Source organism: Palaemon carinicauda, chromosome 41 (assembly GCF_036898095.1).
Source record: "Palaemon carinicauda isolate YSFRI2023 chromosome 41, ASM3689809v2, whole genome shotgun sequence".
NCBI classification, from domain to species: Eukaryota; Metazoa; Arthropoda; class Malacostraca; order Decapoda; family Palaemonidae; genus Palaemon; species Palaemon carinicauda.
The window spans coordinates 52,211,977-52,236,322 of record NC_090765.1 but is presented as its reverse complement, the minus strand read 5'-3'; the positions used below and the strand labels follow the sequence as shown (position 1 = coordinate 52,236,322).

The 24,346-nt window shown below is 41.5% G+C and overlaps 1 protein-coding gene across 2 annotated transcripts in view; it reads left to right on the top strand.

The window, feature by feature from the left end:
• LOC137632644 (uncharacterized) overlaps positions 1-24,346 on the top strand; it is an 83,015-nt gene that overhangs the window by 26,428 nt on the left and 32,241 nt on the right. For both annotated transcript variants that reach the window (XM_068364713.1, XM_068364714.1), the window contains exons 6-9: positions 3,435-3,551; positions 6,058-6,161; positions 10,829-10,956; positions 17,739-18,117. In XM_068364713.1, the coding sequence (XP_068220814.1) occupies positions 3,435-3,551; positions 6,058-6,161; positions 10,829-10,956; positions 17,739-18,117 (728 nt within the window). The remainder of the gene's footprint in view (positions 1-3,434; positions 3,552-6,057; positions 6,162-10,828; positions 10,957-17,738; positions 18,118-24,346) is intronic.

Sequence of the window (24,346 nt, the reverse complement as noted above, 5' to 3'; positions counted from 1 at the left end):
ATAAGAGCTGGGTATCTGGTCGACAGATGGCGCTGTTGGGCACACCCGCAACCTGTGTAGCGATCGCTGGCGAGTTTTTCCGTAGCGTTGTCTGTCGAGCAACAGAGTTGCAGCTATATATTCACCGGGTAAGTATATTCAAAAATTTATTTTATAATCAAAGTATCATTTTAGGACTAGAGTGAATTATTTTTATACTTAAAGTGGTTGGATTTTATATCTTTGAGTTTAATCAAATTTAAAGAGATCAAAGTGGATGGTTAGAGTAAGAGGAGAGTGTAATCACACTTAACGTTTACACTGGCTCCTCTCTTCATGTAAAACCAAGGGACTTGCATTCAAAATAGTGAAATTTTTGTGGGTAAGGATTAGGTTTGGTAGGGAGTGTTGGGCTTTTATTACTACGTATGGGCCAGGTTGTGAGAAAAGTGAAGAGCGGAATGAGTTCTGGAATGAATTAACTAGGTGTGTAGAAGGATTGGGTAGAAAGAATTATGTAGTTGTCATGGGTGACCTAAATGCTAGAGTGGGCGCTGGAGAGGTAGAAGGTGCCATTGGGAAGTATGGCATACCAGGTGAAAATGAGAGTGGTAAGAGACTGGTAGATATGTGTATGTCTGATCATTTTTTGGTGGAAGGAAAATTAGTTGTAGCTAAAGAGTGGGGGGATGTAAAAGGGAGCTAGTGAGGGCTGAAGAATTAATAAAACCGGAGGTAAAAAGTGAATATCAAGAAAGGTTGAAAATGGCATATGGCAGAGTGAAAGTAAGAGAAACTGGTAATTTAGAGGAGGAGTGGAAGTTAGTAAAAGAAAAGTTTGTTGGGATTGCAAGTGATGTGTGTGGCAAGAAGATTGTTTGAGGCAGCATGAGGAAGGGCATTGAATGGTGGAATGAAGGAGTGAAGGTAAAAGTGGATGAGAAAAAGAGGGCATTTGAAGAATGGCTGCAGAGTAATAGTGTAGAGAAGTATGAAAGATATAGAGAGAAAAATGTGGAAGTAAAGCGTAAGGTAACTGAGGCAAAGAGGGCAGCTGACCTAAGGTGGGGTCGGGGATTGGGTTGTTCATGTGAAGAGAATAAGTTTTGGAAAGAAGTGAAGAGAGTAAGGAAGGCTGGTTCGAGATTGAAGACAGTGAAAGATGGAAATGGAAGGTTGTTAAAAGGAGAGGAGGCAAGGAAAAGGTGAGCAGAATATTTTGAAAGTTTTCTGAATGTACAGGATAATAGGGAGGCAGATATGAATGCTGTTGCAGGTGTTGAGGTGCCAGTGATGGGATATGAGAATGAGAGAGAGATTACAAGAGAGGAAGTGAGGAGAGCATGTAGATGAAACAAGAGTAGGAAAAGCACCTTGTATGGATGGTGTGAGAGCTGAGGTGTTGAAGAAGGGGGTTGTGACTGTACTTGAATGGTTGGTGAGATTGTTTAATATGTGTTTTATGTTGTAAATGGTACCAGTAGATTGGGTTTGTGCATGTATTGAACCACTATACCGTATAAGGGTAAGGGAGATGTGCATAAGTGTTTTAATTCAAGGGGTATTAGTTTGTTGAATGTAGTTGGAAAAGTGTATGGTAGAGTAATGATTAATAGGATTCAGGGTAAAACAGAGAATTCAATCTTAGAAGTACAGGGTGGTTTTAGAACAGATAGGGGATGTAAGAATCAGATTTTTACAGTTAGGCAGATATGCGAGAAATATTTAGCAAAAGGTAAGGAGGTGTATGTTGCGTTTATGGATCTGGAGAAAGCGTATGATAGAGTTGATAGGGAAGCGATGTGGAATGTGATGAGGTTATATGGAATTGGTGGAAGCTTGTTGCAAGCAGTGAAAAGTTTCTACAAAGGTAGTAGCGGGTGTTAGGATAGGAAATGAAGTGAACAATTGGTTTCCGGTGAGAGTGGAGCTGAGACAGGGCTGTGTGATGTCGCCATGGGTGTTTAACTTGTATGTTGATGGAGTGGTGAGAGAGGTGAATGCTCGAGTGCTTGGACGAGGATTGAAACTGGTAGACAAGAATGATCATGAATGGGAGGTAAATCAGATGTTGTTTGCAGATGACACTGTACTGGTTGCAGACCCGGAAGAGAAGCTTGGGCGATTAGTGACAGAATTTGGAAGGGTATGTGGGAGAAGGAAGTTGAAAGTTAATGTGGGTAAGAGTAAGGTTAAGAGATGTATGAGAAGGGAAGGTGGTGCGAGGTTGAATTTCATGTTGAATGGAGAGTTACTTGAGGAGGTGGATCAGTTTAAGTACTTGCGGTCTGTTGTTGCAGCAAAAGGTGGAGTGGAAGCAGATGTATGTCAGAGAGTGAATGAAGTGTGCAAAGTGTTGGGGGGCAGTGAAGGGAGTGGTAAAGCATAGAGGGTTGGGCATGAATGTAAAGAGAGTTCTGTATGAGAAAGTGATTGTGCCAACTGTGATGTATGGATCGGAGTTGTGGAGAATGAAAGTGAGGGAGAGACAGAAATTGAATGTGTTTGAGATGAAGTGTCTAAGGAGTATGGCTGGTGTATCTCGAGTAGATAAGGTTAGGAATGAAGTAGTGAGGGTGAGAACGGGTGTAAGAAATGAATTAGCAGCTAGAGTGGATATGAATGTGTTGAAGTGGTTTGACCATGTTGAGAGAATGGAAAATGGCTGTCTGCCAAAGAAGGTGATGAATGCAAGAGGAAGGCTAAGGTTTGGGTGGATGGATGGAGTGAAGAAAGCTCTTGGTGATAGGAGGATAGATATGAGAGAGGCAAGAGAGCGTGCTAGAAATAGGAATGAATGGCGAGCGATTGTGACGCAGTTTCGGTTGGCCCTGCTGCTTCCTTTGGTTGCCTTGGATGACCGGGGAGGTAGCAGCAGTAGGGGATTCAGCTTTATGAAGCTTCATCTGTGGTGGACAACGGGGGAGGTTGGGCTGTGGCACTCTAGCAGTACCAGCCGAACTCAGTTGAGTCCCTTGTCAGGCTGGGAGGAACGTAGAGAGGAAAGATGTTGGCTACTCCCCAAAATTGGGCTAAGTGCCTTGGTATATGTATCTGGATGTGTATGCCTACTTCTTTGAATAAATAAGCACATGAATCATAGTAAAAAATTGAAATAATTTGTTTTAGTTTAAACGTTTTTATATTCATCATGATGACATATGTATGAAAGATGATAGAAAAAAGATTGGAGACTGAGAAATGAAGTGGAAGGAAAGAGATGGTAAAGTTCAGTATTTTGAAGAGGGATGAAGCAAACAGAGAACTCAAAGTAGAAGGTAGTAAAAGAAGTGTTTTATTAGGAAATTCTTTAGAAAAATTTACTGACAAAAACAAAACTTCTTTGAATTTCCATATTTGATTGTTCCTATTAGGTTACATTTCTAGTTTCATAAACCTTATTATAATGTAAATTAATACAGTACTTAATTCTCTGCGGACTTGATGTTTTCCAGCTCCTTATGTTGAGTTGAAGGTGAATCCAGTTGTTGCCGATGATTCTCTGGCTTTAGCCCACAAAGATGCCGTGTTCTTTTCAATGCACAAGTTCCTTGGAGGGGTTCAGACACCAGGTAAGGTTCTAGATGGAAGTTTTTAAAGTAGCATATAATGTCAAAGAGGTATAACTTTGAATAGTTCATATATATGTTACATGAGTCACATACACACATCTATATATACACACATACTGTATATATATATATATATATATAACGTATATATATATATATATATAACGTATATATATATATATATATGTATGTATACTGTATATATATATATATATATATACATATATATATATATATATATATAAATATATATATATATATATAAATATATATATATATATATATATAAATATATATATATATATAAATATATATATATATATATATATAAATATATATATATATATATATATACATACAGTGTATATATATATATATATATATGTATGTATATATATATATGTATGTATATATATATATATATACATACAGTATATATATATATATATATATTATATATATATATATACATACAGTGTATATATATATATATAGATATATATATATATATATATATAAAGAAAATATATTGCAAAGGAAAGGCCTTAATGTCCAGTTAAAACAGAAGTGAATGCAAAATAGAGGTAAATAGAGCAGTGTATGTTGGGATTTGAAGAATTGTAAAGCACGAGGCCCATCAGAGTTTCAAATTGAAATGGTCAAGATACAGTACTAGCTACAGATGGGGAAGAAACGATGCTGGATTTATTGAGAGCAATATGGGAAGAGGAAATAATGCCTAAAGACTGGGAGGAGAGTCTAATGGTATTTATATTTAAGCAGAAAGTTGACATCATGGAATGCAGTAACTACAGGGAAATTATACTAGAGGGTACTAGATGAGAGATTGACAGAGATTGTAAAGATTGGGAAACAGCAGTATAGATTCATGGAGGGTAGAGGGACTGTGGATGCCATCTTTATATTAAAATAGACTGAGGTGGTATGGTCATGTCATGAGAAGAGAGGAACAGTATATTGGGAGGAAAGTGATGGAAATGGAGGTACAGAGAACAAGAAGGAGAGGGAGACCAAAGCAAAGGTGGGTGGACTGTATCAAGGATGACCTTCGATCTAAGGAATTAACCGATGATGAGGTGTGGGACAGAGGTAGATGGAGAAAGCTGACTAGAAACATTGACCCCACATAGAAGTGGGAAAAGATGTATACAAAGGAGAAGAAGAAGTTACAGTAAAAGAGACTAGAGTGAAACCAGAAGCTTTTCTGTGCTTTTTTTAAATTTAGAGAAGGCTTATTATAGGATATCAAGAGAAGTGATGTTTTGGTGCTTCAGGAAGAGGAAAGTTCCGAAGTTGGTTAGAATAGTAGAGATGATATACAAGATAACAAGGACAAAACTAATAACAGCTGTTAGAGAAACAGAAACCTTTGAAGTTAATGTTGGATTATACCAAGGGTCAGCATTAAGCCCGTTTTTATTTATGTTGGTCTTGGATGTGTTAAGGGAAGGGATCAGATATAAAGAGTTGTGGGAGTTGCTATATGCAAATGATTTGGTGATTACAGCTGAAAATGAGGAAGAATTGCAGAGAAGGGTGGTAGAGTGGCAAGAGACTTTGGAAAGGGGTGGCCTGAGGGTAAATGTGGATAAGACTTTAGTTATGGTGTGCAGTAAGGAAGGTAGGGACAGGATAGATATAAAAGAAAGTAGGGGAGCAATTATAAAACAGGTAGAACAATTTAGATACTTTGGGTCTACTTTAAATCAGGAGGGAGGATGTGAGGCTGAAGTTGAGAATCGGATAAAAGCAGCATAAGGAAAGTGGAGGGAGGTAGCAGGAGTGGTATGTGATAGGAAAAGGCCAGTCAAGGTAAAAGTCAAGATGTATAATGCAGTAATAAGACCAGTGTTAATGTATTGATCAGAAACTTGGGCTTAAAAGATGAAAAGAGGAAGCAAAGCCTGAGAGAACAAAGATGAGCATAGTAAGGTGGACTATGGGAATATCACTGTTTGAAAGGTTGGAAAATGATGAAATAAGAAGAATGGCATGTGTAGTGCAGATTACATAGATGATAAGAGTGTCGCAATTGAGATGTTATGAGCATGCGTTGAGGATGGATGGAGGGGAGGGAGTGAGAAGGGTTTTGGAGGAACTGCTAGGGAGAGAAGATCAAGAGGGAGTCAGAAAATCACATGGCAAAATAGGGTGAAGGATGATATGGAGAGAAGAGGTTTGGTGGTAGAGGATGCCTTTGATAGAAGGCACTGGAGAGGCACATAAGGCAACTGACCCCTTAATGTAGGGATAACGGTGGGGAAGAAGAAGTATGTTGGATTTGATACTCTGTTGAAGATTCATATGTATATAAATTGTTTAATGCTGAGAAAGTTTTCCACATTTAGTTCATCCATGATTCTTTTTTTTTTTTTTGGAGGGATCCCAAATGAAATGACTTGATATTGAATAGGGAAATGTGTTTGTAATTGATTATACTGTATATTGTACAGTAATTAATCATTGCTATATTTTTTCCATGCAGGTATTCTAATTGCGAAGAAGCATCTTTTTAAAAACCCAGTTCCTGAAGTGTGTGGGGGTGGGACAGTGTTTTTTGTCACAAGAGGTTCACATAGGTATTTGCAGGTAAGTTATTGCACTAAATATATCAGTGTTAATGCAGGGTTGTAGTCTCTTTTAGAAAGAAATATTGATGTCCCTTATTCTGTTGTTCTGAAAGGAACCAGAGTCATAACCTTCTCTGTTCTGCTTCTTTCCTTTCTTTTGTAAGTATACCAATGAACCCAGGACACCAGCCTGATAAGGTTACTATTTTCCCCTAGATGGTAATGTGCAAAACACTCTGAGGGTAATTGTATGCAGACTGATAAGGCTGGGATGAAACCTTTTGAGAAATTGTCTCTTTGGAGGATGTTGAAAATACTGTTGTTTTTCATGGCATTCTTGTCCCTTAGCATGGAATTTCCTCTTCCTCATCGGTGGATAAGGAATTTTCTTTCATTTCTCAAAAAGAGAAGTGTTTGTTGTCCATCTATTATCCTTGCCTTGTCCCCAAAGGGTTTTGTGAATAGGTCCTCACAGAGAGGAGCACAGTTGGTTCAACATACATATGTTCCAACTTTACTTCGCTCTCCTCTGATATTGAATATAAAAACATAATCTAACTTACATCATTCTATCTCACCTTACATCAGGTTCTAAGTCAAATTAGATACCTAGTTTTTATAAAATGATAGTAAGTTGAAAGTATTTTTTTGTGTAAAAAAATTGATTTGGAATCTTTAATTCACTTTATAGGGTGAAAATCAGACCTACATCGAAAATTAACTTACCAAGAGTCTCTGTGAACCAATTGATGATGTAGTTGTGCGGGGTATTACTGTACTCTGTTTTAATGTCTGGATTGCAGACAACCGAAACCTTATTCATGGTGTCAAAATTGATATGGAAAAAGTTCTGATAAACCTCAAGGAAATGCTTTCTCAGTGGCTTTTCCAAGGCTGATCACCCATTTTGCAACTCTTAGGGGTACACCAACTTTCAAACAGGACAAGGCAGACATTAGTAAAAAATGAGTGCTGAGCATTAAATTGTCTAGTCTCAGTAGTTACTGAAAGTGGGTGAAATCTATCTCCTAGTGTATCATTAATCATCATTGTGTCTAGCTTCTCAGGCAGTAAAAATTCATGTAACCCTTGCACTTCCGTAAAGTCTTCAAACTTCTTTCAGTAAACTTCCATTAAGATGTCACATTCTTTGGGGAAATTGAAATCCCTACTCTATGATACTTCCAAATAGACTCAATAAAGATGTCACATTCTTTGGAGAAATTGAAATCCCTACTCTATGATACTTCCAAATAGACTCAATAGAGATGTCACATTCTTTGGGGAAATTGAAATCCCTACTCTATGATACTTCCAAATAGACTCAATAGAGATGTCACATTCTTTGGGGAAATTGAAATCCCTACTCTATGATACTTCCAAATAGACTCAATAAAGATGTCGCATTCTTTGGGGAAATTGAAATCCCTACTCTATGATACTTCCAAATAGACTCAGTAAAGATGTCGCATTCTTTGGGGAAATTGAAATCCCTACTCTGTGAGACTTCCAAATAGACTCAGTAAAGATGTCGCATTCTTTGGGGAAATTGAAATCCCTTCTCTGTGAGACTTCCAAATAGACTCAATAAAGATGTCGCATTCTTTGGGGAAATTGAAATCCCTACTCTGTGAGACTTCCAAATAGACTCAATAAAGATGTCACATTCTTTGTGGAAATTGAAATCCCTACTCTGTGAGACTTCCAAATAGACTCAATAGAGATGTCGCATTCTTTGTGGAAATTGAAATCCCTACTCTGTGAGACTTCCAAATAGACTCAATAGAGATGTCGCATTCTTTGGGGAAATTGAAATCCCTACTCTGTGAGACTTCCAAATAGACTCAATAAAGATGTCGCATTCTTTGGGGAAATTGAAATCCCTACTCTGTGAGACTTCCAAATAGACTCAATAAAGATGTCGCATTCTTTGGGGAAATTGAAATCCCTACTCTGTGAGACTTCCAAATAGACTCAATAAAGATGTCACATTCTTTGTGGAAATTGAAATCCCTACTCTGTGAGACTTCCAAATAGACTCAATAGAGATGTCGCATTCTTTGGGGAAATTGAAATCCCTACTCTGTGAGACTTCCAAATAGACTCAATAAAGATGTCACATTCTTTGTGGAAATTGAAATCCCTACTCTGTGAGACTTCCAAATAGACTCAATAGAGATGTCGCATTCTTTGGGGAAATTGAAATCCCTACTCTGTGAGACTTCCAAATAGACTCAATAAAGATGTCGCATTCTTTGGGGAAATTGAAATCCCTACTCTGTGAGACTTCCAAATAGACTCAATAAAGATGTCACATTCTTTGTGGAAATTGAAATCCCTACTCTGTGAGACTTCCAAATAGACTCAATAGAGATGTCACATTCTTTGGGGAAATTGAAATCCCCACTCTGTAGTACTTTCCAATCGACTCCATAAAGATGTCGCATTCTTTGTGGAAGTTGAAATAAAACCCCACTCAATAGGAATTCCAAATAGACTCCATAAAAGCATTACATTATTTTGAGGAAGTTGAAATCCCCACTCAATAGCATTTTAAAGTCTCCACAAAAAATCACATTCTTTGGGTAGTTTAAAACCCTACCTAAGAGCAGTTTCAAAGACTTGAATTAATCTTGACCTTTTTGACTGGAAACGGTGTTTCCTGTCCTGGTACAGTCATTCCAACCACAGATCCAATGAGAAGGCTTTGGTCAAGGTGCAATCCCCTTGCCACTGATACTACTTCTGTCAGAAAATCAATGGCAGTTTTGGGTAACATTAGCAATACCTCTTTTGATGTGGGCTAGGGAGTCAATGAATTTGATGACTACTGTTCGATGCCCAACGCAAGAAAGGGAATGGACAGTACTATTGTCTTCAAAGTTTTCTACACTAGTTTCCCAAAAATGCATGTTGCAAAAGACTTTTCAAAATACACACCATCCTTTGCATTCTGATCTTCCCAGACTTTACCATCCTGTACTTAGTACTAGGTATGCAGTTAATTCTGACAACCTTGCCTTTTCCATCATAAGGCTCAATACCACTGTATTCTAGAAGTTTTGGCCTTTTCCATCATATGGCTCGATACCACTGTACATGTATTCTAGAAGTTTTATTCCAGTTATGAACAGATTGTGGAATGATCTTCTGAGTCAGGCAGTTAAATCAGTGAAACTTCAGAAGTTTAACCAAGGCAGCAGCATTCGTTTCTATTCCTAGCATACGCTTTTGCCTCTCTCATATCTGTCCTCCTGTCACCTTGGGATTTTTTTCTTTAACTCCATCCATTCACTCAAACCTTGGCCTTCCTCTGCACCTTTCCCATCAACTCTTGTATTCATTATTCATCACCTTCAGCAGACACCCATCTTCTATCCTCTCTACATGGCCAAACCACCTCAACGCATTCCTATTCATTCTAGCCGCTAATTAATTTCTCACATCTGTTCTCGCCCTTACTACTTTGTTCTTAATTCTGCCCAATTGAGTTACACCAGTCATGCTCCTCAGACACTCCAGACACTGAGTCTCTCGTCAGGCAGGGAGCAATGATGAGGAAAAAATCCTGTTTCTTTTTGGATGTTGGCTACCTCCCAAAATTTGGGGAAGTGCCATGGGAGATAGATAGAATAAAGACTGACATTTTTTTTATTGACTTCTCAATCAGCTGATTTGGTACCTTTAGATATCTAGTGTTCGTATATATCAATAATTCATACAGCTGCATTTTTACTTATTGGAAAGCTTTAAAATTTGATAGAATGGTTATTTTTAATTTGAAATAGTTGTTTGATTTTATCATGTACAAATAGCAGTAGAATTTCTTGGTAAGTATATGTTGGTTTACTCGCTAAACAGCTAGATCCCATGATGGAATAAAAGAGGAAAAAACTTTACTTGTAGGTCATTGAAATGCAAGGGAAATACATGAATAACATACAAATCAATTAGATTTTAAAAGATTTTGTTATGTAAAAAGCTATAGGAATTTTTGATACTGTATGTAAGTGGTAGCATGATTAGTTGACTGTAAACGATGGAGGGTAGGGAGTAGGAGGGTCAGAAGCTGAATGCTTTGCAAGCTTTTCCCATGCTAATTCACTCTTGGAACACATCTCACTTGTATCTAGGGATTTACTATAATCTGTACAGTAGTTGTAAAGGCTTGCCAAATTATTTGCTATGTACTTTATGAATGAGAATTTATGTTTACAACTTCGTTTGATATTTTTATTATAACTAGTAATGTAAATTTCTGTAAATGTTTTTATGTTGACCAGGCTGACATGAGTCTTTTTATTGTTTATATATGACATATTTGTTTTTTATGTTAATAGTTTATATAGGATATATCTGTTTTGACGCTGTTACTGTTCTTAGAATGATATATTGTTAATTTATTCTCATCATTTATTTATTTCCTTATTTCCTTTCCTCACTGGGCTATTTTTTCCTGTTGGAGCCCTTGGGCTTATAGCATCTTGCTTTTCCAAGGGTTGTAGCTTGGCTAGTAATAATAATAAAGGAAGAATAGCAGATTTGCACTGGGCAGCACTCTGGCCTGAATTTTATAATGCAATCCATGTCATTTCCTGAAGCTTTGAAAAGATAGTTAGTGGTGAATAGATCAGTATATGTATAATATGTACTTTATTTATTTACTCTTTACCTTATTATTTACAGGATGTAGAGACCAAAGAGGAAGGAGGCACGCCAGCTGTTGTAGAGGCCATTAGAGCAGGCTTAGTTATGCAGCTTAAGAACAATATTACTTCTGATTTCATCTTGACTCGACATAAACTTTTGAATAAGTAAGGATATTTTCACATTTTTTAAAAAGCCCATGAGATCCAAAGTCAATTTTTCAATATTAAACTTAGCCGGTGATCATATAAGCTGTCAGCTCTGCTGCCCGACAGAAAAACCTAAGGACAAAATACGCCAGCGATCGCTATACAGGTGGGGGTGTACATCATCAGCGCCATCTGTCGAGCAGGTACTCAAGTACTCCATGTCAACACAGAACCAATTTTCTCTCTGTCGTGCCACTGGCAAGACCTACTAAATACGCTGTTGCTTACTGGATTGATTTTCACAGTTTTGGTGAAGTACTCATTTCTAGTTTTTTAGCTTTCGCTTTGCAGAGGTTATCTTCAATACTTCCTTGCATTCTTTGTTTGAATTTTGGATTATTTGTTGACGACTTGGATAGATTTTGAATTCCCCCTTTGACTAATTCAAGATGTCTGACCCTTCTCAAGTCCCCAAATACAGGAAGTGTAGTGCTAGGGACTGTTCAAGGCGTCTTCCGAAGGCCTCTATCGATCCTCACACCATTTGTTCCAATTGTCGGGGTAAATCCTGTCAATGGGAAGATCGGTGTGAGGAATGCGTTGGGCTTTCGGAATTCGATTTTCTCGAATTCCTTAAATATTCACGTAGGCTAGAGAGAGATAGAGTCAGGAGGAGTTCATCTTGCTCAGTTGATTTTTCCTCTCCCCATGCCCCACAACCTATTCCTTCCCCTGTAGTGGTTACACCTGATCCCCCTTCTAGCACTCAACAACCTTCGATGGCAGATATGATGCGTGCCATCCAGGCTCTGGGTGAGAGAGTCGAGTCATTGGCGAGTGACCGCAACCAACTCATGGCTGACGTCAGGGAGTTGAAGGGTAAGAGTGCAGTGGGAAGTGAAGTGAGTGGTAGTGCTGTGAAAAGTGTTAGTGTTGCGCTTGAGGGTGCGTCTGTTCGTGCCTGTCGTCCTCCCAGTCCGGGACCTCTTGCAAGCTCCCAAGCCCAGGGGAGAAGCAATGTCGTACGACCAAAGGGTTCGACAGGCTTTAATCAGCGGACAGACGTTCCCTCCGTGGTTTCGGACGTATCTTGCCAAGATCGCCCCACCCACAAGAAGACGAGAGAGCCCGTTCATTCCTCGTCTGCGGAAGAGGTTTCACGCCAGAAACGATGGACCAAGGTCTCACGGCCTCTCAAACGCAAGGTCCCTTCCGCGCAAGTCCAACGGCCCAGGTGTAGCCACTGGGTCAGTTCGGACTCGCTGCAGTCTTCCGATGACTGCACACCTCCTAAGAGAGGCAAAGCGGTACCGCAACAGGCAGTAACACCGTCTGTTGCCGCACCTGCTGCTGTAGACCCTAAGTGGTCTTTGCTACAGTCTATGCAGACACAGTTAGCATCTTTTATGCAGGAGTATCGTGCGGAGAAGGTTGACGCTGCACCCGTTAGCCTACAACCAACCACGGTTGTGCGTACAGTAGACGCTGAGGCTACCTTCTCCCGCACTCCAGCTGTGAGAGTCCCACCACCCATGCGCAGTGTACTCTGCCAGCCGCACGTTGACGTTCACAGACGCACGGAACCCTCCGTTGACGTTCGCGAGTTGCCACAACAACAGGAGGGTGGAGTTAAGTTGCTTTGTTTTGACGCTGTGCGTCAACCTCCGCAACCCACTGTGGTTACCACTACTCGCCCGCAGCAGACTAGACAGTCAGGAGTAGAAGCTTTGCTTCCCCACACAGCTATGGTTGTTGCCAGCTCACAGACTGACCAACAGTTCCATGACGTTGCGTCCAGTGCAGTCACGCATGCACCCGTGCTGCCGGACTCAGCCGACCAGCTGATTCCTACTCCTTTGCCGCTTCCTCCTCAACATTCAGACGATGGACTCTCTGATGATGACGACGCTGCACATCTTGACGACCCGCACACGGACATCGACGAACCCAAGACCACGCCTCCCTCCTTGGACTTTAGGAAAGTGCTTGCACTGTTCAAGGATTTATATCCTGATCAGTTTGTGTCGGCAGCACCAGGCTCTCCTCCCTCTGAGTTCGCTTTAGGCACGCAGTCATCCGCACCTGCCTTTACGAAGCTCGTCCTCGCCCGCTCGTCCAAGAGAGCTTTAAGAGTGCTGGGAGATTGGTTGCAGTCCAAGAAGCTACTAGGGAAGACAGCTTTCATGTTTCCCCCTGCCAAGCTTGCTTCCAGATCTAGCGTCTGGTATGCCACGGGAGAAGTTCTCGGCTTGGGAGTTCCTGCCTCTGCCCAGGGCGACTTCTCAAGTCTTGTAGACTCTCCCCGCAGGCTGGCCATAAGACGCTCCAAGATTTGTTGGACTCCTTCGGATTTAGACCATCTGATGAAAGGAGTATTCAGAGCGTTCGAAGTTTTTAACTTTTTGGACTGGTGTTTGGGAGCGTTGAGCAGGAAGACCTCCCCTTCTGACAAGGAAACTTCCATGCTCATAATGTCCTGCATGGACAAAGCCATACGGGATGGTTCTAGTGAGCTTGCGGCTTCTTTCGTTTCCGGGGTCCTCAAGAAACGGGAACACCTTTGCTCCTTCTTGTCAGCTGGAGTAACCCCATGTCAAAGATCGGAGCTTATGTTTGCTCCTCTCTCGAAGTGCCTCTTCCCTGAGGAGTTGATCAAGGAGATTGCTGCCTCCTTGATTCAAAAAGACACACATGACCTGGTTGCGTCATCCGCACGCAAAGCCACCCCTTTGCCCTCCGTGTCTAGACCCAGGATGGATACTCCAGCGTCAAGGTTCATTCCGCCCTTTCGTGGCAGAGCCTCCAGCAGAGGAGGTGCTCGTGCCGAAGGTCAACGTGGGAGCAAGAAGAAAGGTTCCAAGTCCTTTAGAGGCAGAGTCTGACTGCCACCTTCTTCAGACAGCAGTGGGAGCCAGGCTCAAGAACTACTGGCAGGCCTGGGAGAACAGGGGCGCAGACGCACAATCTGTGAAGTTACTCAGAGAGGGGTACAAGATTCCATTCTTGCGCAAGCCCCCTCTAGCAACAACTCCCATCGACCTCTCTCCCAGGTACAGAGAGGAGGACAAGAGACTAGCTTTGCAGCAAGAGGTGTCTCTCTTACTACAAAAGGGAGCGGTAGTCAAAGTCCGGGACCATCAATCCCCGGGCTTCTACAACCGTCTCTTCTTAGTCGTGAAGAAGACAGGAGGGTGGAGACCGGTGCTAGACATCAGTGCTCTGAATGTCTTTGTCACAAAGCAGACGTTCACCATGGAGACGACAAAGTCGGTTCTAGCATCGGTCAGGAAGGAAGACTGGATGGTCTCTTTAGACCTCAAGGACGCTTACTTTCACGTCCCCATCCACCCAGATTCCCAACCTTTTCTAAGGTTCGTTTACGGGAAGGTTGTATACCAATTTCAAGCCCTGTGCTTTGGCCTAAGCACGGCGCCTCTTGTTTTTACGAAACTGATGAGGAATATTGCCAAATTCCTGCATTTAGCAGACATCAGAGCCTCCCTTTATTTGGACGACTGGCTTCTAAGAGCTTCGTCAAGTCGTCGCTGTCTGGAGAATCTAAAATGGACTCTGGATCTGACCAAGGAATTGGGTCTCCTGGTCAATATGGAAAAGTCCCAACTCGTCCCATCCCAAACTATAGTGTACCTAGGAATGGAGATTCAGAGTCAAGCTTTTCGGGCTTTTCCGTCGGCCCCCAGAATCAGTCAAGCCCAAGAATGCATCCAGAACATGCTAAAGAAGGACCGATGTTCAGTCAGACAGTGGATGAGTCTGATAGGGACGCTTTCATCACTGGACCAGTTCATTGCGTTAGGGAGACTGCACCTCCGACCCCTTCAATTTCATCTAGCTGTTCACTGGAGAAAGGACAAGACGCTAGAAGCGGTCTCGATCCCTATTTCCGAGAAGATGAAGTCTTCACTGACTTGGTGGAAGGTCAACATTCACCTCAGAGAGGGTCTGCCACTGGCTGTTCAGACCCCCAACCACGTTCTCTTCTCGGACGCATCGGACACGGGCTGGGGTGCGACATTAGACGGTCGGGAATGCTCGGGCACGTGGAACGCGGATCAAAGAACGTTACATATCAACTGCAAGGAGCTACTGGCAGTTCATCTGGCCTTGAGAAGCTTCAAGTCTCTCCTTCTAGGCAAGGTGGTGGAGGTGAACTCCGACAACACCACAGCCTTGGCGTACATCTCCAAGCAAGGAGGGACTCATTCGATGACGTTATACGAGATCGCAAGGGACCTCCTCACCTGGTCAAGAGATCTAAACCTGTCTCTAGTAACGAGGTTCATTCAAGGCAACATGAATGTCATGGCAGACCGCCTCAGCCGGAAGGGTCAAATCATCCCAACAGAATGGACCCTTCACATGAATGTATGCAAGAGACTATGGGCCTTGTGGGGCCAACCTACCATAGATCTATTCGCAACCTCGATGACCAAGAGGCTCCCAATTTATTGCTCTCCGATCCCGGACCCAGCAGCAGTTCATATAGATGCCTTTCTTCTGGATTGGTCCCATCTAGACCTTTATGCATTCCCCCCGTTCAAGATTGTCAACAGAGTACTGCAGAAGTTCGCCTCTCACGAAGGGACAAGGTTGACGTTGGTTGCTCCCCTCTGGCCCGCGAGAGAATGGTTCACCGAGGTACTGCAATGGCTAGTGGACGTTCCCAGAACACTTCCTCTAAGAGTGGACCTTCTGCGTCAGCCACACGTAAAGAAGGTACACCCAAGCCTCCACGCTCTTCGTCTGACTGCCTTCAGACTATCGAAAGACTCTCGAGAGCTAGAGGCTTTTCGAAGGAGGCAGCCAGAGCGATTGCTAGAGCAAGGAGGACATCCACTCTTAAAGTCTACCAGTCGAAGTGGGAAGTCTTCCGAAGCTGGTGCAAGTCGGTATCAGTATCCTCAACCAGTACCTCTGTAACTCAGATAGCTGACTTCCTTTTATACCTAAGGAAGGAAAGATCTCTTTCAGCTCCCACGATCAAGGGTTACAGAAGCATGTTGGCAGCAGTCTTCCGTCACAGAGGCTTAGATCTTTCCAACAACAAAGATCTACAGGACCTCCTTAAGTCTTTTGAGACCTCGAAGGAGCGTCGTGTGGCCACACCAGGTTGGAATTTAGACGTGGTACTAAGATTCCTTATGTCAGAAAGGTTCGAGCCACTACAATCAGCCTCCTTTAAAGATCTCACTTTGAAGACTCTTTTCCTCGTCTGCTTAGCAACAGCTAAAAGAGTCAGTGAGATACACGCCTTCAGCAGGAACATCGGATTTTCATCTGAAACGGCTACATGTTCCTTACAGCTTGGTTTTCTAGCCAAAAACGAGCTTCCTTCTCGTCCTTGGCCTAAATCGTTCGATATTCCAAGCCTTTCTAATTTGGTCGGAAATGAACGAGAAAGAGTCTTATGCCCTGTTAGAGCTCTTAAGTACTATTTGAGACGAACTAAATCTTTACGAGGGCAGTCAGAAGCTTTATGGTGCGCTATTAAGAAACCTTCTTTACCTATGTCGAAGAATGCAGTTTCCTATTATATCAGACTTTTGATTCGAGAAGCTCATTCCCATCTGAATGACGAAGACCATGCTTTGCTGAAGGTAAGGACACATGAAGTTAGAGCTGTCGCAACTTCAGTAGCCTTCAAACAAAACAAATCTCTGCAGAGTATAATGGACGCAACCTATTGGAGAAGCAAGTCAGTGTTCGCGTCTTTTTATCTTAAAGATGTCCAGTCTCTTTACGAGAACTGCTACACCCTGGGACCATTCGTAGCAGCGAGTGCAGTAGTAGGTGAGGGCTCAACCACTACATTCCCCTAATCCCATAACCTTTTTAATCTTTCTCTTGAAAGGTTTTTTATTGTTGTTTTTGGGTTGTCCGGAAGGCTAAGAAGCCTTTCGCATCCTGGTTGATTTGGCGGGTGGTCAAATTCTTTTCTTGAGAAGCGCCTAGATTAGAGGTTTTGATGAGGTCCTTTAGTATGGGTTGCAACCCTTCATACTTCAGCTCCTAGGAGTCGCTCAGCATCCTATGAGGATCGCGAGGCTCAGTAAGGAAGACGTACTTAAAAAGGCAGAGTAATTGTTCAAGTCGACTTCCTTACCAGGTACTTATTTATTTTATGTTTGTTATTTTGAATAACTGCTAAAATGAAATACAAAATACTTAGCTCTTAAATGTAACATATAATGCTGGTCTCTACCCACCCCCCTGGGTGTGAATCAGCTTATATGATCACCGGCTAAGTTTAATATTGAAAAATGTTATTTTCATTAGTAAAATAAATTTTTGAATATACTTACCCGGTGATCATATATTAAAGGACCCTCCCTTCCTCCCCAATAGAGACCCAGTGGGCCGAGGAGAAAATTGGTTCTGTGTTGAAATGGAGTACTTGAGTACCTGCTCGACAGATGGCGCTGTTGATGTACACCCCCACCTGTATAGCGATCGCTGGCGTATTTTGTCCTTAGGTTTTTCTGTCGGGCAGCAGAGCTGACAGCTTATATGATCACCGGGTAAGTATATTCAAAAATTTATTTTACTAATGAAAATAACATATTTTTGCATTTCGATATACTTTTAAAAGTTAGAAGATATTAATATTCTTTGTTTAATGAGAAGCCCTTGAATATTTTGACAATTTTCAGTAATCTTTATTGCAGTCTTAGTTGTATTTTGACAATGTTCAGTAATTATATTGGCGTCTTAGTTATTTGCTGTTTTTGTATGCGATTTTAGAAATGATTTTAACTGCTGGATTTTCTATATGTTTGCAGAAAGATAGCAGAACTGGTTCATAATACCCCACAACTGGTACCTATTGGCAACGTAGACTTTGAGAACCGTATCCCTATCCTGTCTTTTGTTGTCCGTCATTCGACAAGTGGTCTTTTCTTACATCATAATTTTGTATGCTCGATTTTAAATGACTTGTTTGGGATTCAAGCTCGAGGTGGTTGCATGTGTGCAGGACCATATGCTCAAGATCTTCTTGGAATTGATGAAGATTTAGCTTTGAAATTTGAAAAACTATTGGTTGAAGATAAGAGACTGGACAGAAGTCATTTAAGAAGGCATCGAGAGCATAGTGACATGGAAGTTATCAGACCAGGGGTGGTTCGTCTCAACCTACCATTTTATTTTTCTGATGAACAGGTAATTTTTCAATATTTAACTTAGCCGGTGATTATAATAGCTGCAACTCTGTTGCTCGACAGAAAACTCTAAGGTAAAATTCGCCAGCGATCACTACACAGGTTGCGGGTGTGCCCAACAGCGCCATCTGTCGTCCAGATACCCAGTACTCAATGTAAACAAAGAACTCAATTTTCTCTCTGTCGTGCTCCCGACAAGACGTGCTTATTCGCTGTTGCTAAACTGGATTTGTTTTCACAACTAATTGGTGAAGTACACTATTCTAGTTTTGAGCTTTCGCTATGCAGGTGTTTTATCTTCATCTTAAATCTTGAACTCGTTTTGGATAGATTTAATTATGGTGACAAAGAGTGTATGGACTTTCTTTCACTTTTAAATGGCCGACCCTTCCCTTAGCGGAAGTGCGTTTAGGCTTTTAGTAATTATATCACGTTATAGATTTTCCTCTATATATTTTATATCTCTCCGCCTTTATTAGGCCTCTTCGATTAGGCCTCTCGATCCCGGTTTCCGAAAAGATAAAGTCTTGTCTGACTTGGTGGAAGGACAATATCAACCTAAGAGAGGGTCTTCCCCTGGCTGTTCAGACTCCCAACCACGTTCTCTTCTCGGACGCATCGGACGTGGGCTGGGGCGCGACACTAGACAGTCGGGAATGCTCAGGACTGTGGAACTCGAGTCAGAGGAGCATGCATATCAACTGCAAGGAGCTGTTGGCAGTACATCTGGCCTTGAAAAGCTTCAAGTCTCTCCTTCGAGGCAAAGTGGTGGAAGTTAACTCGGACATCACCACGGCCTTGGCGTACATCTCCAAACAAGGAGGTACCCACTCACTGACGTTGTACGAGATCACAAGGGACCTGCTCATCTGGTCAAAAGGTCAAGACATCTCCCTAGTCTCGAGGTTCATCCAAGGCGACATGAACGTCATAGCAGATTGTCTCAGTCGGAAAGGGCAAGTAATTCCAACCGAATGGACCCTCCACAAGGATGTGTGCAAGAGACTTTGGGCCACTTGGGGTAAAACATCCATAGATCTCTTTGCAACCTCGCTGACCAAGATGCTTCCAATCTATTGCTCTCCAGTCCCGGACCCAGCAGCAATACATATAGATGCTTTCCTCCTAGATTGGTCACATCTGGATCTCTACGCATTCCCACCGTTCAAGATTGTCAACAAGGTACTGCAGAAGTTCGCCTCTCACGAAGGGACAAGGTTGACGTTAGTTGCTTCCCTCTGGCCCGCGAGAGAATGGTTCACCGAGATACTTCGATGGTTAGAAGACGTTCCCAGTAGTCTTCCTCTAAGGGTAGACCTTCTACGTCAGCCACACGTAAAGAAGGTACTTCAAAGCCTCCACGCTCTTCGTCTGACTGCCTTCAGACTATCGAAAGACTCTCGAGAGCTAGAGGCTTTTCGAAGGAAGCAGCCAGTGCGATTGCTAGAGCAAGGAGAGCTTCTTCCATTAGAGTCTACCAATCGAAGTGGGAAGTCTTCCGAGTCTGGTGCAAGTCAGTTTTTTGTATCCTTGACCAGTACCTCTGTAGCTCAAATAGCTGTTTTTCTCTTATACCTGAGAAAAGGACGATCCCTTTCAGCTCCCACTATCAAGGGCTACAGAAGCATGTTGGCATCGGTCTTCCGGCATAGAGGCTTAGATCTTTCCAAACATAAAGAGCTGCAAGACCTCCTTAAGTCTTTTGAGACCACCAAGGAGCGTCGTTTGGCTACCCCTGGATGGAATTTAGACGTGGTACTAAGATTCTTCATATCAGACAGGTTGGAGCCGTTACAATCAGCCTCCCTGAAAGATCTCACTCTTAAGACTCTTTTCCTGGTATGCTTAGCCTCGGCTAAAAGAGTCAGTGAGATTCATGCCTTCAGCAAGAACATAGGATTTTCGTCAGAAAAAGCCACTTGTTCGCTACAACTTGGTTTTCTAGCCAAAAATGAGCTGCCTTTTCGGCCTTGGCCTAAATCTTTCGATATCCCCAGCTTATCGGAGATCGTAGGCAATGAACTAGAAAGAGTCTTATGCCCTGTTAGAGCTCTTAAGTTCTATTTTAAGCGTACTAAACCTTTACAAGGCCAATCTGAAGCTTTATGGTGTTCAGTTAAGAAACCATCCTTGCCTTTGTCAAAGAATGCTTGGTCAGACTTTATCAGATTGTTAATACGAGAAGCTCATTCACATCTGAGTGAGGAAGACCAAACTTTGCTTAAGGTGAAGACGCACGAAGTTAGAGCTGTAACAACTTCCGTGGCCTTTAAGCAAAATATATCTCTGCAAAGTATAATGGACACAACCTATTGGAGAAGCAAGTCAGTGTTCGCGTCATTTTACTTGAAAGATGTCCAGTCTCTTTACAAGAACTGCTACACACTGGGACCATTCGTAGCAGCGAGTGCAGTAGTGGGTGAGGGCTCAACCACTACAATTCCCTAATTCCATAACCTTTTTAATCTTTCTCTTGAAATGTTTTTATTGTTGTTTTTGGGTTGTCCGGAAGGCTAAGAAGCCTTTCTCATCCTGGTTGATTTGGCTGGTGGTCAAAGTCATTTCTTGAGAAGCGCCTAGATTAGGGGTTTTGATGAGGTCCTGTTGTATGGGTTGCAACCCTTGATACTTCAGATCTTAGGGGTCGATCAGCATCCTAAGAGGATCGCGAGGCTCCGTAAGGAAGACGTACTTAAAAAGGCAGAGTAATTGTTCAAGTCGACTTCCTTACCAGGTACCTATTTATTTTGTTTTTGTTATTTTGATAACTTCTAAAACGAAATAAAAATTCTTAGCTCATAATAATGTAAACATATTTTGCTGGTCTCTACCCACCCCCCTGGGTGTGAATCAGCTATTATAATCACCGGCTAAGTTAAATATTGAAAAATGTTATTTTTATAATAAAATAAATTTTTGAATATACTTACCCGGTGATTATAAATTAAAGGACCCTCCCTTCCTCCCCAATAGAGACACAGTGGGACGAGGAGAAAATTGAGTTCTTTGTTTACATTGAGTACTGGGTATCTGGACGACAGATGGCGCTGTTGGGCACACCCGCAACCTGTGTAGCGATCGCTGGCGAATTTTACCTTAGAATTTTCTGTCGAGCAACAGAGTTGCAGCTATTATAATCACCGGGTAAGTATATTCAAAAATTTATTTTATTATAAAAATAACATATTTCATATCATTATTATTATTATTATTATTATTATTATTATTATTATTATTACTAGCTAAACTAAAACCCTAGTTGGAAAAGCAGGATGCTAGAAGCCCAAGGGCTCTAAAAGGGAAAAATAGCCCAGTGAGGAAAGGAAATACACTTCAAAAGAACCGATGAACAATTGAAAAAAAAATATTTTTAAGAACCGTAATGATATTAAAATAAATCTTCCTTAAATAAACCATAAAAACTTTAAAAAACAAGAGGAAGGGAGATAAGATAGAATAGTGTGCCTGAGTTTACTCTCAAGCAAGAGAATTAAAGGACAATGGTTTGAGTGTGGAGTGTTCTTCTCCCAAAAGAGTCTAAATAAACCATAAAAACTTTAAAAAACAAGAGGAAGGGAGATAAGATAGAATAGTGTGCCTGAGTGTACTCTCAAGCAAGAGAATTAAAGGACAATGGTTTGAGTGTGGAGTGTTCTTCTCCTAAAAGAGTCTTTTCTACCCTTACCAAGAAGAAAGTAGCCACTGAACAATTACAGTGCAGTAGTTAACCTCTTGAGGGAAGAAAAATTGTTTGGTAATCTCAGTGTTGACAGGTTTATGCGGACAGAGGAGAATGTGGAAAGAATAGGCCAGACTATTTGGTGTATGTGTAGGCAAAGGAAAAATAAGCCATTACCAGAGACAGAGATACAGTTTAGTACTGTTTGGCCAGTTAAAGGACCCAATAACACTCTCGCAGTAGTATCTATACGGGTGGGTGGATCCTGGCCAACCTACAACCTATACATATAAATGTGTACCTCTGTCTGACTGAAATATTTTGAGACAGAACTTGCTATCATTTGGTTACCAGTTTATCTCATTGAAATTAGCTAAGGTATAGAATTAAGGGTTTTTAAAAATACTATGTGAGAATTCGTAATTTGAAATTTATCGTTATAAAATACAAACCCACTATTTTACAGACTGATTTGATCTCAAAAGAAAAATTAGATATTCTACTAATATTCCATATTTTCTCCAGAGATATTAGTTTAGTAGGTGTTGGAAAATGGCTGTCTGCTTAAGAAGGTGATGAAAGCAAGAGTTGATGGAAGAAGTACAAGAGGAAGGCCAAGGTTTGGGTGGATGGATGGAGTGAAGAAAGCTCTAGGTGATAGGAGGATAGATGCGAGAGAGGCAAGAGAGCGTGCTAGAAATAGCAATAAATGGCGAGCGATTGTGATGCAGTTCTGGTAGGCCCTGCTGCTTCCTCCGATCGCCTTGAATGACCACGGAGGTAACAGCAGTAGGATCGCCTTGAATGACCACGGAGGTAACAGCAGTAGGGGATTCAGCGTTATGAAGCTTCATCTGTGGTGGATAACAGGGGAGAGTGGGCTGTGGCACCCTAGCATTACCAGCCGAACTCGGTTGAGTCCCTTGTTAGGCTAGGAGGAATGTAGAGAGGAAAGATCCCCTTTTTTTTCATTTGTTTGATGTCTGCTACCCCCCAAAATTGGGGAAGTGCCTTGGTATATTTATGTTGGCGTCTCCCACTGGCGTAAGCTTCAGTGTTACTGGCATGAGCCATTAGCAACATCATCATTGTGTCAGGCATCAGATCTTCCTTATACAATATGCGGTTAGATGAATTAGTTTTTCTTCTACTCCATCCTGTCTTGTGCATTTTCTGCCTGAATTCCCACTCAGTGTAGGTCTTTATCTGCGCCTTTGTTTATATGGTTTCCTCTGCCTTCTAATTTTTTTTCTTGTGACACTCCCATAAATTCTATCTTTTTTTATTATCTGGTCCTCATTCCTTCTCTTCATATTTCCTAACCTATTGAGACTTTTACAGCCTCTGAGTAAACCACCTTTAACAATAAAACACCTACTGGACAAACCACCTTTTTACAATAAAATAGTAATTGGACAAACCGCCTTTTTACAATAAAACAGCCTCTGGAAAACACTTTTCTTACAATGAACACCTTTTAACAGTATCCTTATTCATAATATGATCTTCTTATCTCCTTTTGGCTATTAGTCTTAGCATTCAATAGTCACACCATACACTTTCTAATCAGAGTCCATGTCGTTGCTGTCTGAAGATATACATTGAACCACAGAATCTTCTTCTTCTTCTTTGTCTGCATCTTTTCCCACTTCCATGTGGGGTCGCCGTTTCTGGCCAGCGCTCTTCATATACCTCTGTCCCACACTTCATCACCGGTCAATCCCCCCGATCGAAGATCATCCCCGACATAGTCCATCCACCCTCGCTCCGGTCCCCCTCTCCATCTTGCTTCCTGCACCTCCACTTCCATCACTCTCCTCCCAATATACTGAATCTTTATCAAGGAACACTGCATACTAAAACAAGTGGGACTTCTTCCTTCTGCTGAGTCCATCTTGTAGATTATTTCTTTAGATCTGGAAGGACATAGTTCCCTTGGCAGTGACTGTCTGTCTGTCTCTCAATGGCTCCTAATTTAGATTGCTCCCATACCCTAACCCTGGCACTTGTAGTTGAAACATGTTCATCAGCCTCTTGATATCACTAGTCATTGGGGAAGTGTGGAGGGTCATGTTATGAATGGCAAGTAAGTATAAGAATGATTAATTTTATCTTTAAAATTCTGTTCATTTATCTCACCTGACGTTTGTATGGATGACTCACAATCTAATGGAGGTGGGGTAGAGAAGGAAAGAGATTGGAAATCCATTACCTTAAACTAGATAATTATGTACATCAATTATCTGAGATTCGCCTTCAATAAATATAAGCATAACAGTAACATCCTTAACCCTTTTACCCCCAAAGGATGTACTGGTACGTTTCACAAAAGCCATCCCTTTACCCCCATGGACGTACCGGTACGTCCTTGCAAAAATAATGCTATAAAAATAATTTTTTTCATATTTTTGATAATTTTTTGAGAAAATTCAGGCATTTTCCAAGAGAATGAGACCAACCTTACCTCTCTATGACAAAAATTAAGGCTGTTAGAGCAATTTAAAAAGAATATACTGCAAAATGTGCTGGGGAAAAAAATAACCCCCTGGGG